The sequence below is a fragment of the Stigmatopora argus genome, chromosome 10 (assembly GCF_051989625.1).
Source record: "Stigmatopora argus isolate UIUO_Sarg chromosome 10, RoL_Sarg_1.0, whole genome shotgun sequence".
Lineage (NCBI taxonomy): Eukaryota > Metazoa > Chordata > Actinopteri > Syngnathiformes > Syngnathidae > Stigmatopora > Stigmatopora argus.
The window spans coordinates 7,618,741-7,636,867 of record NC_135396.1 but is presented as its reverse complement, the minus strand read 5'-3'; the positions used below and the strand labels follow the sequence as shown (position 1 = coordinate 7,636,867).

General features: G+C 38.1%; 2 protein-coding genes across 2 annotated transcripts in view; both read right to left on the bottom strand.

The window, feature by feature from the left end:
• Nucleotides 1-13,507, bottom strand: part of ppm1lb (protein phosphatase, Mg2+/Mn2+ dependent, 1Lb) — a 29,193-nt gene extending 15,686 nt beyond the window's left edge. Inside the window, exon 1 of the mRNA XM_077611036.1 lies at nt 12,823-13,507. Within this exon, the coding sequence (XP_077467162.1) occupies nt 12,823-13,221 (399 nt within the window). The 5' untranslated portion in view covers nt 13,222-13,507. The remainder of the gene's footprint in view (nt 1-12,822) is intronic.
• Nucleotides 13,508-13,844: 337 nt separating this feature from the next.
• LOC144083306 (phosphorylase b kinase gamma catalytic chain, skeletal muscle/heart isoform-like) lies at nt 13,845-18,082 on the bottom strand. The gene is made up of 11 exons (XM_077611028.1): nt 17,960-18,082; nt 17,745-17,843; nt 16,911-17,030; nt 16,337-16,515; nt 16,189-16,243; nt 16,048-16,113; nt 15,784-15,947; nt 15,611-15,701; nt 15,221-15,374; nt 15,005-15,130; nt 13,845-14,266 (listed from the first exon to the last, which is right to left on the bottom strand). The coding sequence occupies exons 3-11, from the start codon at nt 16,991-16,993 to the stop codon at nt 14,009-14,011; spliced, it is 1,176 nt and encodes a 391-aa protein (XP_077467154.1). The 5' UTR covers nt 16,994-17,030; nt 17,745-17,843; nt 17,960-18,082; the 3' UTR covers nt 13,845-14,008.
• Between the last annotated feature and the right edge of the window lie 45 nt (nt 18,083-18,127).

The following is an 18,127-nucleotide window of genomic DNA, read 5'->3' as shown; positions in this document are numbered from 1 at the left end:
TATATGTTTTCTTCTCTAGTACACATCAGTAAATTGAAATTGTGTTTTTTCAACTTTCTGCTGCCATGCACAGATAGAAGTATTTTCGATCCCTCTACATTCCAAGTAAAAAACCCCATTAAATATACCCATGTACTGGTGACATTACTAATGACAAACACACCAGATTTCACTCAGGCTATTCATTCTATCACAAATTCTTGTGGCTTCCAAAACAGAATATGTGACAAAAAATATTAAACAGGACAAAGCTTCATTTTTCCAATAATCCTGATTTCTGTTGTCCATATTAAGAGTAGACAATAAGAGCCTTTCTTTGTGTGTTGCGTGGGCAGGAAGCTATCAAGGTACGGCTGATGACACCATTCAAAGTTCTATCCAGAAGCATTCGTCATCCCCGCGCTCTCCAACATCTTCAGCGTTATAAATCCGGCTCATTGCCTCCACGCTGCAGCTCTCGCCCCCGTGAATATGTGTTTGTGCTCTTTGCTCACTCCTCTAACACTCCTGCGATGTGAAATATCAATCTGCATTTGCCTTGAGCAAAATGCACACCCCTGCTGTGATAACGTATCACTCACTCACATAGAAAGCATCAGCTTTGCTTAAAATATCATGCAACAGCGCGGCACATCATCAAAAGCACTTCCACCTCCTCCATTTAGATGAAAATGTGCCCTCTTTTCACATGTGAATCTCGCCTCGATAAGAGGATGAACACTGTCAAAATGAACCTGCATGTTAACATTCACAGTTCTCAGCTCATTTACATGCACACAGTCTGGTCGATTCGTGAGGGTGATGTGATTGTTATATAATGGTGTCTGTGAGGACACGTAAAGCGTTTCGCTTCCACGTAAATCTTCGATACACCATCGGATGAACCCGTGACCGGACGTTTCGTCGAAAGACGTTTGGTCCCCGGACGTTTTGGAGAGCTGGTTTCAACAGTAACAACCCGGCGACCAAACGTCCGTTCTGCCCAAACATCCGTTCTACCAAACGTCCGGTCGACCAAACGTCTTTCGACGAAACGTCCGAGTACCGGATGAACCAACGCCATGTATACGCCTTGTCTGACTTTAGGCTGGTCAAATTTTCATTGGTTGCGCACTGAAATTCAATAAGCTTTGGACAGGCGACCACACTCGGTGTTGAGTTATGAATGCCTAGCGTGGATGCCTAGGGCAAACAGCAAGATAGTACGGGAAGTCAATGTCTCTGGATTGTATGCATTACAAAGAGAAAATGGAAAAAAAATGTTTCTGTTGACGTTTTCCTGGGACCAAGCCTACGGACTGCAATTAGTTGCAGCGCAACGAGGTACAGAGGGGGAAATAAAGTATCTGGTACTTTGAAAACAGACACAACCTTGTCCTTCACCATACAACAAGGCACACTGCCACACCATGCTGCCAAGTGTCGCTTTGCTATTCTGTCTCGACAGCTTCCTGGACGCCGTTCCCTCCTTCCTGTGTCCATCCTACCATGGCCACTCGGATCTCCATACAGCTGGTTTTCCTGACACAACTCTTTCATCGAAAACGACTATGCACTTGGAAACTAACATAACTATGGCTATAATGTGCTGTTGTATTTGACCTTTTTTCCTTTCTTAGACTTTATCAGAAAGTACACCCCAAAAATAAATTTTATTTAAGTCTTTGGGTGTGCTTCAAAATGTAAACTTTATACATTAACAACACAGTAACTTTGCATATGAGATTTAAAACACAGAAGCAAAGGGAACAGATCAAGAACCCGCTTACTGTTCTTACGGTTTCCTTGTAATACCAGGAAAAAAACAGTTGCAGTTCAACTTGTGTCCATTGAGAACAAGACAACAGCAATTTCTTCCTTTTTCTTACTGTCACTCCAAGGAACTGAACTACTTTGTTCATCACCTTTATTCCCAACTGAATGGCTCTTTGTACTAATTGTTTGTTTGTCATAGAATGGAACAAAAGCCTTCCAAACAAAATCTTGATGTAATGCAACAGATTATATGACCTTAGTAAATCAACAGGTGCATTCCAGAAAAGACACGCATTGTTTTGTTTGTGTCATCTTAAAAAAATAAACTTGTTGGAAATATGCAGCCTTACACTTTCCAAAACAGTTTTATCATACACAAAGATCTGAATTCAAAATTTCCCTCGATCATGTTTTTTCCTAGTACAATAATGGCCTCTGTGAATGATCACGTAAATGTATTGAACATCTATCACCATCAATGGCAGTGGATCGGTAATTCTTAATGTGTGTCGGGACTATACTAGGAAGAAAAAAAATCAGGAAGCGGGGCAAGTGAGCTGACAAGGTAAATACTTTCAGTTTGTGTGAAATGCAGAGACAGTGATGAATTTTGTGTGAAATCCAACAATACAGTTTGCCTGAGAAAAGGCAATCCACTGACTGCATGGGACAATAAGGGGCCAATGTCCAAGGGGAAAAAAGGATCCGTTGAAGAAGCACAAATCAATTCAGGTTCACCGTTTCTTCTTTGAAAATCTCTAAAACAGAACAAGGCAAGAATCCAAACAAAGGCAAATAATTCCTTGTCCTCAACTACAGATCCCCAACAAAAGGGGGACATTGACTTATTCCAATACAATAGGAAAAAAAGGTCAGATCGGAATAATTCTTCAAACTTTTAACAGGGAAAGATGAGAAGAGCGTTTTGAGTTGAGATTGTGGTCATGCAAAAAAAAATCTCCAAATCTGGCCCGCCGCACAATTTTGTGTGGCCCGGGAAAGTATCATGAGTGCCGACTTTCTGTTTTAGGATCAAATCAAAATGAAGAGTATAGATGTATATTAAATGTCCTGATTTCCCCCCTTTTAAATCAATAATTGTAATTTTTTAATCCATTTTTTCTGTGTTTTTAGTTCAAAAATCATTTTGTAAAATCTAAAAATATATTTAAAAAAGCTAAAATAAACATTGTTTTAGTTCTATAAAAAACTGAATATTCAGGGATTTTAATCCAGTTCTTTTAATCCATTTATATAAAAAAAATCTAAATATTATATCTAAAATGGTCCGGCACACATGAAATCGAGTTGACGTTAACGCGGCCCGCGAACCAACCAGAGTCTGACACCCCTGCTCTAGGGTGTTTAAGAACAATACATTTGAATTTAAAAGACTGTGATACATTGACTGCATTCACCCAATTTCAAAGGTGCAGAATTTCCAACCGCTGTGTCCATCCAGTCTCTATGACAGTCCAAAGAACATAATTATGCAATTCCACCTCTAAATGAATGTGATCCCTGGATGACTTTTGGTTGCATTTGGCGCTATAGAGATAGGGATAGGAGAAGACTAATATTTCAAGGCAGTGATAAGGACATCAGGAAGACTGCAGAGAGAGATAAGATGTCTCAGCGGGCAGAGTTAATCAGGGACAGAAAAAGCGAAGGAGGAAGAAGATTACCAGGGCAGACAGTGGAAACTGTAAATTTGACTACACTATCTACATTCCGTCAATCTTGCAATAGTATAGCTTTTGGCTCAGTCTGCTATCTGAGAATGGAATATATGTGGAAAGTTGAAAATGTTGTTGTAAAAGAACTATTAGAAGAAAAAGGGGAAGAAGGACGACAGTTTATGTGGTGTGGGGTCCACAGAGACAACCATGGGAGAGAGGGAAACGTTTGAAAGAGCAAAGGGTGTAAAAGCATGTCATGTTTGTTTGGGGGGTGGGAGGAAAGCGTTGGTGCATTGGCTTTGAGTCTGGCAGTCTTTTGAGAAAAACAGCAGAATAAAAGGCCAAGCTACACCACTATAGACAATTTAACCAATCTGCCCTTCAGTCTTACAATTGTCAACTCTTCAGATGCATTTTCTAAACTCCTTCATGCAAGTTTTGACTCTATTGCCTTTCACAAAGTTCTATTATGCAAGTCCAGAGAATCTTTCGGAGCAAAGCATTGCCCTACATGAATTTATCCATGACAACTAAATGACTTACCACCACACTGTTCTCCTTTTCGAAACAGAAGTTTTAAACCTTGCCTGCATGTTACATTATCTATTCAGAAGCCTGAAGCTGACCTCGCATAAATAATATTTTGGCTTAATGAAATTTGGATTAGTGTTTCTCAACTGGCCCTATTTTTAATATCCCAAGGAGAGGAGCTGTCTGACATAATACCTGGTGATCTTACCCATTATTTCTGATGATTTTATTGTATGGGCAGGGCAAGCAAGTAAGATGTTATAATCATCTTTGTTTGTACAAATATTGCAAGTTTTACTTTAAATTTATTTTTATTGCAAAAGACAATACACTGCAAATAGTATTCAAATGTCATTTTACTCACATCTACCTATTGAAGAGGTTGAGATGCGAGATAAGATAAGCTTTGATGGCCTCTGCATCGTTTATATCATGGTGAGCTACAGTGTTGACAGAAAGAGTAATTGATGTAACCATATGACAAAGAACGCTCTGACCTGGGCTCCCAAATGCACTCTGTCATTGAGGTGTACACTTGAGAGTCCCTGAGCAGCTCATTAAGTGCCAGACTTTTGATGCCTCAGGTGTAGGAAGGAGAAAAACCGCAGACCATTCGTGCCCATAACAAGAAGCCAATTTCAATTGCAGCACATAAAAACATGTGTCTCTTAGGAGTCATATTTTCTGAACATGTAACACTATGCAATACACCTTACATATTGTTACATTGCATCAATCGGCACACATGTTGCCATCAGTAACAATGTGTAAGGTTTTTTGCATAATGTTTTACATGTTCATATACATACACATATACATATATATACATATATATATATATATACACATACATACATATATATATATACATATATATATATAGATATAGATATATATATATATAGAGAGAGATATAGATATATATATAGATATACATACACTACATATACAACATATACATATATATATGCACATATACATACACATATATACATATATACATACATACACATATATATAAATATACATATATATATATGCACATATATATATATATATATATATATATATATATATATATATATTTATTTATATATATATATTTATATATTTATATATATATAAAATTTGCTGCAGTAAAAGCTATACATTTCCACAGTGAAGGATCAATAAAGTCTTCTTCTTACCTAGCACCATTTCCTAGCCAGCAGCTGTAAACTGAGTTGCCAGCCGGGCTACCGGATAAGCTCATTAAATAAACTCTGGAAAGGGCAGCACACGTCCCTGGTTTGCAAACACAAACAGGGTCTGGATGTGTAAACACACACACACACCACAGAGGAGAAGTCACACTAAAAATAGTGTCAATTCCAACAGGGAAGAAATTCGTGGAAATAAACAAGATGAGCCGTAAGGTAGAAAAGGAAGTGGAGCCATGCAGTTCATGGATAGTTCCAACCTCCCCAGTGGGATTAGAGTAAATCTAGTATGTCCTCTTTCCACTTGGACTCTTTTAGCCTCGGTCTCAAGATGCCAGCCATGATCCTTAGAGCCTTCAGATGTTATAATCAAATGCAAAAACTGCACACTAATCAATTAACGACTACGCGTATCTGCTTACCATACAGTTGAAAAGTGCCAATTTACAAAGAATATTCAATCACAAAAAATAATGATCCACAATTTACTCATGCATAAGTATGAGAACTCGAACATTTTTTTCTTTCAAAAGTATGAACCAATGTTCATGCTACATGATATATTTTGGACTATTGCAATATACGACTGGATGAGAACCACTGTTGTTTACGATGTGGGTAAAATTCAATTTTAAAGAGCTAAAGTCTACAATTTTTAACAGTCCTTGCTCTGCGCACAACATTATTGTATTAGAAATATTCGGTTCTCGCGCAAAAACTCTGAACACAATAAGATGAAAAGATTGTTGATGTCATCAGGATTGGAATGTGTCAGCGTCCCATGTTTCATTTTCTAAATGAGGCCTGCAGCCCTCGAACAATAAACCTTACAACAAGCGATGGTCTGTTTCTGACTGGGACATTTTCACCCTGTTTGCCGTGGCCTTGAACTACTGTTGACATCATTACCGACTTCAATAAAAACGTCGAGCTTTCCCAGTTGGCAATCGATTTTTAATCCCATTGGAAGATTATGTTTATTTATTACCATGAAGATTGTTCAAATCTTCAATCTGGTTACAAATAACCCTCAATCTGCATTTTTAATCATTCAATCTCATTTGTTTACTGCTTAAAGGCTCAGAAGAGTTTTCTTTTAATACGTAAACAGCAGATTGCTTCAGTGAAACTCTCTGAAGAATCAGTATTTGGGGTGAATGTATTCTTGTCTTGAACCCTTGATGGAAAACATGACAGTCAGCCTAGTAAGAATATTATTGTGGGTATTTATTGATGCTGTTTTTCACCCGTGTGCCCAAAAATGAAGGCATGTTGCTCTGTGATTTTCTGGTTGCACATGCACCGATTCCCTCTTCAACTTGAGTCTGTCATTTTTGCACCTTCTTGCCAGATAGTCACTCTGGGTGAAGCACCCTCAAAATATAAATCCAGCGGACTGTTTAAAAAGGTAAAATTAGATGGAGTGAATTTAGGGTGGAGATTTGTTCTACGAATGGTAATCAAAATTGAATGACATTCAGACAATCCAATGCCCCCTTTGGTATGCTGTGAGCAGTGTATAAGCTTCACAGTATTGGCGCCAGGTCTCCCAGCTGCTGGTTATATTCAAAGTTTGCTTTGCTCAAGAGTTCCACAGCGAATAGAAACCATGTGCCAATATCAAACATTTGAACTGGCTGCATTCCTTCTTTTCAAATCAGTGGAGGCGTGCAAGGCACAGCAGCACATGTGAATACCAGACCAGTTCAAACAGTTGGAATCTTTGTTTGAAGAGATGAACAATTCCAAAAAACGTTAGATTTCCATCTTCTTGATTAGTGTAGATAACGAACAGATGAATTATTAGTCATTGAGATGTACCTGTTTCATGCATGGTGTCAGGGAAAGAACAGGAAGATCTGGTTAACCATAAACTCAACAGACGTCCTGTCCCTCACTATCTCGGTCAACACACACATTGACATCAACGTAGCTAAGGCTAAACAGCTGGCACTTATCACTAATCTAATCCATCATTTTTCTCCAGCCTACTGCCTCTGCCAAGATGGGAAGCGCACAACTGACTTATTTGTTTCCCCCATTTGCATGCACAAAACAAGCGACTAATTGTGGAAGCTTACACCGAGAATTAGGCTAACATATATTGACTTGACCGAGAGAGCAATCTTTTTCTTAAAGAATTGCTGTTGATAAACTCCTTTAAAACCAAGTGATTAGACGTAGAATCCCAGTTGATTACAAACCTGATTAAATTTGAAGCTGATATTCAGCATCTGCCTCATCCTATTATAGACATTTCTGTGACAATAAATATTTCAGTGCAAGCATTATGAATAATAATAATAATGTCTTTAAATTCTATTTTTAACATACATTTGCCAAATAATTGGCATGCTTGCCATCCAAACAAAGAATGTTTGACTAACAACGACGTGACAATACCAAGCAGCTGAGGCTGGACAGAAGAGTTCCAAAAGATTTAAAATTAGGGATGGGCATAACAATGGATAGTGTGTGTATGGACTTGATGTGGACTAATTGCATTCATACAAAACTGGGAAATGCAGATCTTGAATCCAAGTCACTTAATTATGAGTAACTGCTTATCCTGAGCCCTGTTCCAATTGTCTCACAGTTTTGTTAAACTATTTTAACACTAGTAGTAACACCATCATACCAGTCATAACTTGCCAAAAATCGATACATTGTCACTGTTTAAAAAAAGGAACCAAAAAACTAAAATTGTCTGTTGACTTAAAGGCACTAACAAGACATCTAATCCTCTTCGACTGTATTGGGAACAAAACGGCATTAAAATTAGAGCAATAACAAAAACATTCTCAGTTTCGGGGGCCATTTACAGATTACTTACTGTTAATTTTAGGGCAATTACAGGTCACTTTCTCTTTATTTTGTGTCACTACCTATACAGTATGGCTAAGTAAACCCATTCAGATTCAAACACAAGCTTAACAAAAACATAAAAAATAAAATCAATGTCATTCCATGTAACACAAATCCCATTTGAAATCCTCTTGCATGGCTATATTTTTTCCTTTGGAAAGCATTGGCATTGTAAACAAACCTTAATCCATCTTTATTAAACAATAAATCAATTCCATCTGGAGACCAATGGGAGATTACCAATAAACAAATCTAAACACAAGGGTGGTTTAAAAAACAAAAATGCAAAGCCATGTCATACATGCAAGAACAAATCCCAACTAGGATTGTCTTGCATACCTTATATGTTTGCTTCCAGTGTTGTAGAAGTGAATGGGAAAAGTTAGAATGCAAATATGTTTCTTTTTATAGAAAATGCTGACAGCAGAAAAGAGAAGATTAGAGATGTTTACTCCAAGGCTAAACTGCTTGAATGGCACTGAGCCATTGGACCATTTATTTTCCATTTTTTCTCATTGCCTGCTGCGGTTCGACACCAGGGACAAATTAATGGAAGGCCGCAAGAGTCTTCCTTTTTTTTCTTCTCAGATCCATCCAAGCCTCTTGTGTCTTCTCTCCTAGTTTTTTTCTTTCCAACGGTGCATGACCTCCTTGCACGCGTTCCACTTTCCACTTCGTTTAAGATCGCGGGTGCGATGAAACCTTGTCAAGAGTCAAGTTTCACCACAAGGGACATGAAGTGGGTACAAGAGGATAACAGTAGAGATGAGACAATGTGCTGGGCCTCATTAGACATGTTCTTGTTTTCTGTCTTACTCTTGGAGAAGCCAGGAATAAAGTCCAACTTCAAGATTGTTCGGGATGCTTGATGGTCCAAATGCTGTTCATGATTTAGTAGAGCCATCCAAATCAAATTTGATAAACATAATCAAGTCAGGATTTATAGAGGAGACTATTCTTGCTTTGCCTTAAGTGCTACAGATGGGGATTAACTCCACGTGTATTTTATTTTGTGGAACAGAAAAATGTGGTGATTATTGAACTGGAATTTTAAATCATTTTGATGTCAGAAATACTAATAAAGTCCCTGTCAAGTGAAAATAAACACATTTTCTAAATGTAACACAATATACAGAAGAGTTCTTTAAAAACTTGCCAAATATCAATGATTAAAAACAACAATTGCCAAGAATATAAAATTCTTCTGTCAAACTATGAACGTGTCAAATGAATAGGTAAAACCACTTTCTGCTAGAAAATAGATTTTGTCCAGCATTTTTCGTAAGCCATTTTAGCTACCTCCCAAAAAAACTAGGTAAACTAAATGGTTAAAAACTGTTTATAAATAACTTATAAACAACCTCCTGTTTTGACCATTTGTATGTTAGAAGTGTGACTACCATTGTAATGCAAAATTAAGCAAACTTTCACCCAAAACAAGACTAGTGTGAACGTGACTGAATCTTTGAGCAATCAAAGTAAATCACTGAACATTAAACTACTGGCGATACTCATAATTTTGGCGACCAAAAAACCTTTTTTTTTTGCTTGTGACAAACATGCATGCTTGTGCATATTTACACACTCAAACACGCACTGCAATCTTTGGTCTTCACATACAGCAAACACCCTTTATAGACTATTTCTAATCCTGTAATACCAACAGAGAATTTAGCCCCATGCCACCTTCCTTTCATCCATCCAAAGTGAAGTCTCGCACAGTTTGAATGCAAACAACTTAGTATTTTAACGACATAACCTTGCAACACTGCCAACCTTGGGTGCTAAACAAAGTTGCATACAATAGCATTCACATATTTTTATTAATATTCAACACCAGCCTTACTGGCAATAAAATGGCTACTGGGAAGTAGTAAAGAAGGTGAACTGTGCAGCATGGCTGCTTCAATTGCCCCCTAAAGTGCCATATATTTTAACAAGTTTAGGAATTAATAAGAAAGTTCCAAATAAAATGGCTATTCAGACTTATAAAATACAGGTAAAATAAGGACAGACTTGGTGCTAAGCACTAAAAACATCATTGAACATTGCTCATTTGCATCACTTATTACATTTTTTTTGTATTTTCTAATATCTTGAAAGATACCTTGTAGTCCTACAAATAGCATTGTTTGTAAATTGTAAAAATCATTTTAATACACCTGCAGAAGCCAGTTCTTTTTGTTGTTGTTTTCTTTTGATTTGATGAAAACTCATACACACGTATTTCAATAGACATAAAATGAAGGTTTTTTTTGGAAATAGTAGTGACAACACAGGTCTCAATGGGTAAAATGAAAAATAGTAATATACCGTATTTTCACGACTATAAGGCGAACCGCATTATAAGGCGCACCCTCAATGAATGACACATTTTATTTATTTTTCCATTTATAAAGCACACTGGATTATAAGGTGCCCTGTCTATTTGTAGTTCAGCACAGGTAACCTAAATCCTATTTATTGATTGTTGGTAAATCTTTTTAGCCAATGAGAGCAGAGTCATAGCTCCATGTAAGAATACACAGGCAGAACTTTGGAATAACAGACAACTGAATACATTTGCTCTCATTTAAAAACAAAGTGACAAAAAGTGTCTCCCTGAACATGACAAATGGCTCATGCTGAAATTTCATGCAAGTTATCCTGTCAGCTAAAACCCAGGGTCTATTTAATGGATAAATCCCCTCACATAGGTGAAAAATTATTCCAATGTGACCTTGGGTGGCAAATAATACATTTATATAAAAGTATGGGATACACATTAAGCGAATCATTGTGTTTTAGGTCTCAAATGCTCATTTATCATTAAGAATAAGAATATTTGAACAGTAGGACACGTTGCTGTGTTGGGATTTTTTGGCTGACTGCTGAGGAGTTCAATATAAGGCTCATTAGATGACTTCCTAAAATATTTCTATAACTACACAGACACTCTGGTGTTTATATTTCATACGTTCACTCATAGAGATTTTTTTTTTTGCACTTTATGCAGACAAAAATGTGAATTTGCTTCCGAGTTGCTATTTTTACTGGTATTATTTTTTTTCAATTTGGGATTGTCACCTTCACTTTTTAATTATCTGTGATGGAGTGTATAATTATAGTAGGTTAGTCACAAACCTCTACTATCATTACACGCTCATAATCTGATAACTGTCTGACACGATAAGCGTTCTGCTCCATGAGTGACAGGGTGACAAGGTGAGTTAATCAAAGTGTTATGTATCTGGCAAAATCTTAATAAAAACTTTTGCTTTTAAAGTGAAGGTAAAATGATGAATTTTCCTTCTTTCAATGGGAAGCGTTCGACCCACAACCTCTTCAGTGTTTCAATGAAAATCAAGTTGTGATAAGAAATAATACTAGTTAAACGTGGTGTAACCAAAAGATGCAAATAGAATAAAATTCATATTCTTAGGAGGCGAAAAAAAAAGAGTACATTGAGAAATTGTGTTAAAGAAAGAAAATACTTTCTTAATTCATTCAAATTTCATGTCATGCAACATTGTTTGTCCACCTTTATTTGCATATGGGTGGGACCCAAGTAAAACTGTATATGTTTCTTTTCCCTGAAGTACTACAGATGTCATTTGCCAGGCTCTATTCCTCCCTTATTAATGTTCTTAGTACTAAAGAAATAATACTAGTTGAACGTGGTGCAACATATTTTTTTTGCAGGAGGAAAATAGAAGGTTGTAACCAAAAGGTGCAAATAAAATAAACATCATATTCTTAGGAGGGAAAAAGGAGCATGTGGATGAATGTAGGCAATGTTGTTGTCACATATTGTAAGGGAGCAGGTGTGTAGACAGGGGAGAGACCTAATTGCAGGAAAAACAGGCAGTGTGGTGGTAACTCAAAAGGTTTAATTAACGAGACCAAAAACAAAGTGCAAACAAGAGCAGGGAATCCAAAAATACAAAGGTGAACCAAAAGCTGGAGAATCAAACATAGTAGGGCAGGGATTGGACACACACACATAACACTGACGTAACATGGACGCAACAAAAAATAAACAAACCAAGGGGAATTAAATACACAAACATGGGTTGACTATATATTAAGAACAGAGGGGTGACACAGAAACTCCAAAAAGAACACAAACCTAACTGGCCTACACGAATATATGCACAGTGTACCCATATTTATTGCAATCATCGTAGGTCACAATTTTTTATAGAAGAACATATAGCACTCAAATATGCACCTAATTAATTCAGGTTTGAATCAAATAATTAAAAAAATCTAATTGCTCATAAAAAAATATATTTTTTATAACATTTATTTTTTTCTTGATGTTGAAACCTCCAGAACAAGGGGGTCAAAGGTCGGTCCTCACTGTGTGTGTTAAGTTTGGGTGGGTTTTCTCTGGGTACTCCGGTTTCCTCTAACATCCCAAAAACATGGCTAAATTGCCCCTAGGTTTAATCGTGAGCATGAATTGTTGTCCTATGTTTCATTACTAAATGCAAAATCAAAGCAGTATATGCTATTTCTGGGGCTTTCTTTCAAGATATCAAAAGTGTTTGTTTATGTGTATATACTGCTACTTTTTATGTTTGCAAGATGCTGATTTAGCTTTAAAAAATAAATAAAATAAAGAGCATTTTGCTAACCAGACTTTCAGCTGAGCTGCATTATGGTTATTTATAGACAATGTTTGTGAATAGTTGTGGATACTGTGCTATTATGATTCATTTTATTTTAATCAGGCAGTGGTGTCCAATCCTATCATGAGAGAGACCCCCAGACCCCCCAGACCCCCCATTCCAGCCCATTTCTGTACTCACCTCTCCGCCGTGTCCGTCAAAAATGCCAAAAATAGACGGGTGGCTCTTGTTGACGACGTCTGCGAGCACATCGTAGCGGTCCTCCATGTGGTCTCGCCGGCCTTGGATGGAGTAGACGGCGACATTGTGGCTCTTCAACTCCCACGTCTTGGCGAACTCGGAGTCCAGGACGTCCAGACCTCCGAACCGCTCGTTCTGCATCATCTCGGCCACCTTCCCCTTGACCATCTTGACGGCGTCGCGACTCGACTTGACGATGGTCTTGACTTCGTCCGTGTGGAAGAAGTAACTCCATAGGGCCAAGCTGATACATAGCAGGAACAGGGTTTCCGGCCGGAGCAGAAAATAACGCATAATACGACCTAAAAGGGACAGCAGGGTCATCGTATCTTCGATCATTTATTATTGCTTCTCACTCTGGTGGGGAAATCGCGGCGGCAGGTTGTGCGCGCTTGAGCCGGGACCGCTTCACTCCATGCTGGCTGGCGTGTGAGTGGATGTCCGGTGGTGGTGGCGGAGAAGGCTTATTTAAAGCACAAGTCGCGTGGGACGCTCGAATGGGAATGACACTCCAGTTCTGGACTGCGGTCAAGTGAACCGTCGTTTCTCTTTCCGAAGTCAAGCCAGCCGCACTTCATTTTCGGCTGCTCTCTTCTTTCAGGTTTTACGGCAAAGAGGCCGGAAATGACGAACTCGCGCATGAAGTGGGGCTAAAAAAAGAACATGACAAAATCCTGCTCTGTTATTTAATAAATTGTAAAGATTGTATATTGATCAATAAACTTTAGAAAAATCTAAATCTAATTTTCTTCACAGTTAAAAAAAAAGTTTATGTACCGCATTTGTGGAGTAAAACGATGACTGTGGCATTAGATCCATGATGCATTGTCTCGCCAAATCCAAAAGATGGTGCTGTTTTTCTTTAATAAAAGTAGTCAAAGCAGTACATTGAGAAATTGAGTTTAAGAAAGAAAATACGTTCTTAATTCATTCAAAATTCACGTCATACATTTTTTGCCCACCTTTATTTGCATATGGGACCCAACTAAAACTTTGTAGCTTTCTTTTCCCTGAAGTACTACAGATGTCATTTGCCAGGCTCTATTCCTCCCTTATTGATGTTCTTAGTACTAAACAATTTTCACTTGTTTTAACACCAGTATTTCATCAGGGGGCCAATTGCATATTACCAGATATTCTGGACTGGCTCATTCACTAGAGACAGCAGGATGGCCTTTGGAGTGTTCTCGAAAAGTGCTGCCCTGTTCTGCGTTTGGCCCTTTTTGACCCAGTGGCCGTAAATCTTGAAGGCACATGCGTCAATGATCTTGCGGAGGGGCTTGAACGCATACGGGTCACTCTGGATCACCTCCTTGGTGATAGGCTTCACTCTACGGTAGTTGCAGTAGATGCGCATAGTCGCGAGGACTGTGAGGCAGATGACCTGGTGGAAAAGCGACAATCATTAATGTAATGATGACATCAGATTGTTTTTAGGTGACAATTATGATGTAATATCCTACAAATATGTTTCAGTCCGTGCCTTCATCTGGCCAGAGGGTAGGTCTGATCGTAGTGTGATTGTCGTTATTGTACACATTGTCTGAATTCACCTTGTCTGTGTCAGTGGAAGATACTGATGATGAAAACATATCTACATTGAAATTGTAAAGTGTTTTTTGGTTATACTACGATTGGTTATACTTGGCCAGAAAGTTGCTGCTTACCGCAAAAAATGATTTAAAAGTACTGTACCTTTTTTTTTAAATTAATTCTGTTGAGTGGCTACAAAAACTGAAACGTTTAACTAAATTAACAGGTTGCTTTTCGCAAACGTATTACAGTAGTCATATTTACCAGTTAAAGGGAATTTTTAGAATTTAATATGTATGAATTATTTTGCATGTACTATCCATTTGTCCTCAGTTTTCTAAAAAGAGTTGACTCTGAGTCACCAAACCACTTTTTACATGCTATTTTCCATAAATACAGGTATGCTGTAAAAGCTTTTTTGTTAACCAAATCTGTTACCACGTTTTATGAAGAATGTGTTTATCATGTCTGACACAATTTGATTGTTGTCTGAAATCACACTGTTAGTTTACAATAAATAATCTGTAATTTGACTTGTAAATAAAACAGAGTGGAATGTTATACACAGAATTGTGTTTAAAAAAATCACCTTGAATTTTCTGAACGGGCTTAGTTGTCTGACTTCATCTACCCTATATTGGGAGAAGAACGGATGGTTGAGCACATCGAGGGCCGTGTACCGCTGTCTTGGGTCCACCACAAGCATCCGAGAGATCTGACAAAACACCCAAATAATTATGGTATAGGATAATTTCAACAGAATAGATCAAAACGACTGAGCAATAAAAGCAATAACAAGACTAACCAAATCTTTGACCGTGTCAGAGCGGTCCTCCCATTCAGGGGATGAAAAACTGTAATCTCCCGCTAAAATCATACGCAGCATCAGCATCTGTTTCCGGTGCCAAAAGGGTGGGGAACCCGCCAACAGGGTATACATGATCACACCTGCACTCCATCTGCACACATAAGCCAAACAGCAGGCACCGTGTCAGAATGCGTTCATGATCGCAGGAGTTTTCATATCACTTACATGAACACTTGTGTATAAAACATCTTGGCGGGGATGTAGAGCAGTAGCGCAAAGGCATCTAAGTCCACTAGCCCAGTCATCAGAAATATCACTAAAAGCACCTAAGATTATAATACTCACGGTTTTGTTGTTTGTTTTGATATTTGGAATTGGGAATCTCACATGTCCACAGCTGTTCCGTATCCCTCATGGCCAGAGTCCATGGAGCATTGGATGATCTCAGGGGCAAGATAAACAGGAGTTCCACACACCTCTGCATATGAAAAAGAGATCATTTTGCATTTAACAAGTTTATAAGATCATCCTGTTTGAGGTTGTGCTTGAGTTCTTGGAACCTTTAAGCTTCTCTCCTGCTTGGGTTTGCACGGCGAAGCCAAAATCCGTCAGTTTGATGTTCATCTCGTCATCTAAAAGAATGTTTTCGGGCTTGAGATCGCGATGAACTATGTTCTGGTCGTGGAGAAAGTGAACTACATCTAGCAGAGCGCGCATGATGTTTCTACAACTCGAAAAACACAAAAAAACTCAATTATTATCACTTCTTTTGGTTAAAGTATGAGAGTAAGGTGGATTTTAAATGAGTCAAATTGCCTAGTGACCTTGTTTCCTTCTCACTCAGCGTTACTTTCTCCGTGAGGTAGTCAAAAAGTTCTCCCCTTTTCATCCTTGGATTAGGAAAACCAATTTAACACAAGAATTCATCAATATTTTGTGAAGAAAATGATCCCCAGAATACTTACAGGTCAAAAACCAGGAAGAAGAATACATTGGATTCGTAGCAATCTTTTAGCTGTACTGCAGGGAAATGTGTCAAACACAAGAGATGTGGAAGATTGGTGGCACAACAACCCACCAATGAGGTCTTATATGAATTTACAATAGGCTTACTAATATTCTCTTGTCCAAAGACTTTCTTGAGGATATCAATTTCTTTCATCGTAGAGTCCCTGATCTCCTCAATTTCCTCTGGGCTCATCTTGTCGGAGGGGGTGATATCGATGATCTTCACAGCATACTCTTGAGATGAGCGTTTGTCCACGCAGCGACGCACCACACTGCTCACTCCCCTGAGACGAAGAAGACAGAAAAAGACCTCTCAGATGCCCATAAATGTGCCGTTATGTTAATTTTTATTCCTGTTAAACTAATACTAAACTACCCATAGGTATGAGTGTGTGCACAATTGATTGTCCGTCTTCTTGTGCCCTTCGATTGGTTGGCCATCAATTCAGCGAGTCCCCCGCCTGGTACCCGTATTTAGCTGGGATAGGCTCCAGCACCCCGCGTGGCCCTTGTGAAGATAAGCGGTTCGGAAAATGAATGAATAATATGTAATTAACACTAAGGAAAATTCAAAAATTCATGAATAGACCTGGATTGGTAGACTTTTCTTTGTATGAAGTTTCAAACATGAAAAGACACTGCACAATCTCAAATTAAAGTTTGCTTAAAATGTATGTACCTTCCCAAAATCTCCTTGGGCTCATAGTTGTCGTAGAATTCCTTGGCGCCCACCCAATCAGGGATTTCCTCTTCTTTGGTCATAATGAAATTATTGACCCAGCAGCTCTATTCTTCAACACTGATGGGAGGCAGGGAGAATCAAATGTGATCACACAACTCCACAATGTTTGTATTTCAAAATATGTGGTTTGCAAAAGATTATTTTGAACCACCAAAGCCTAAAGGCGATCTGCTTCTAATGGGCTAAGGTAATGTGATCAGTGTTGAATAACCTCATAATGCAGGTCAGAAATATAATGTCATGGGCACTCCAGTAAATAGATAGTAATATATGTCTATTGTTGTGCTGACAAAGCAGGTATTCAAGAAATGTTGACTACTTATTTACGTAGATACTTATTTATTATTTATCATTATTTATTGGTTGTTTATTTGTGCACTTCATGATGAAGCTTTAAATCTCATTATACTTGGATAATGACTATAAAAGCATTCAATTCAATTCATTTCAAGAAATTGAAGATATGATTGACTCCATTGGGGGAACCCTATTAATTAAAATAAATATAAACAATACAGTATTGGCACTATGAATGCATTTAAGCATTAATCTTTTCTACATTCTAAAAAGTGTACATATGAAAAGGACAATGCAAAGCTTTTATCTCCCATTACGCTCTATTTCGTCCTCTGCTTCTTCTTGATTGAAATGCTTTAAATTTAGATGACAAGGTCCGTGTCCATGAAGCTTTCAAAGGTTGTCCCCTTGTTCTAAGCGATATTTGATCTGACATATTTGACTGAAAGGAAGTAAAATGGACGATCCACTTACCCCGTTTCGTCTCGCTCACTCCCTACTGCCACAGATTATCCATCATCGAGAGGAAGACGACGATCAACGGCATACACAGCCACAAACTTTGCAGGTTGCCTGCCATGACAGGAACTCAAATGTCAAGACGCCAAAAATAAACTGCAGCTTCCAACCCGACCACTGCCACGGACAGTATCCGCTTCCTAAAATAACCTTATCAAGACTGTCCTGACCTTTGATTACTCTCGATGTCCGATCAAGTGTTGGAAATTGGCAGCAATTCTTTAAAAATGCAGAATCTTCTCTTAACTTTGGACGTTGTTTCCTCACTCCTGGATTGCACTCTACATTTGTGTTAAGAACAGCTTGCGGTGTGAGAAAGTGATTTTACTAGTCATTTG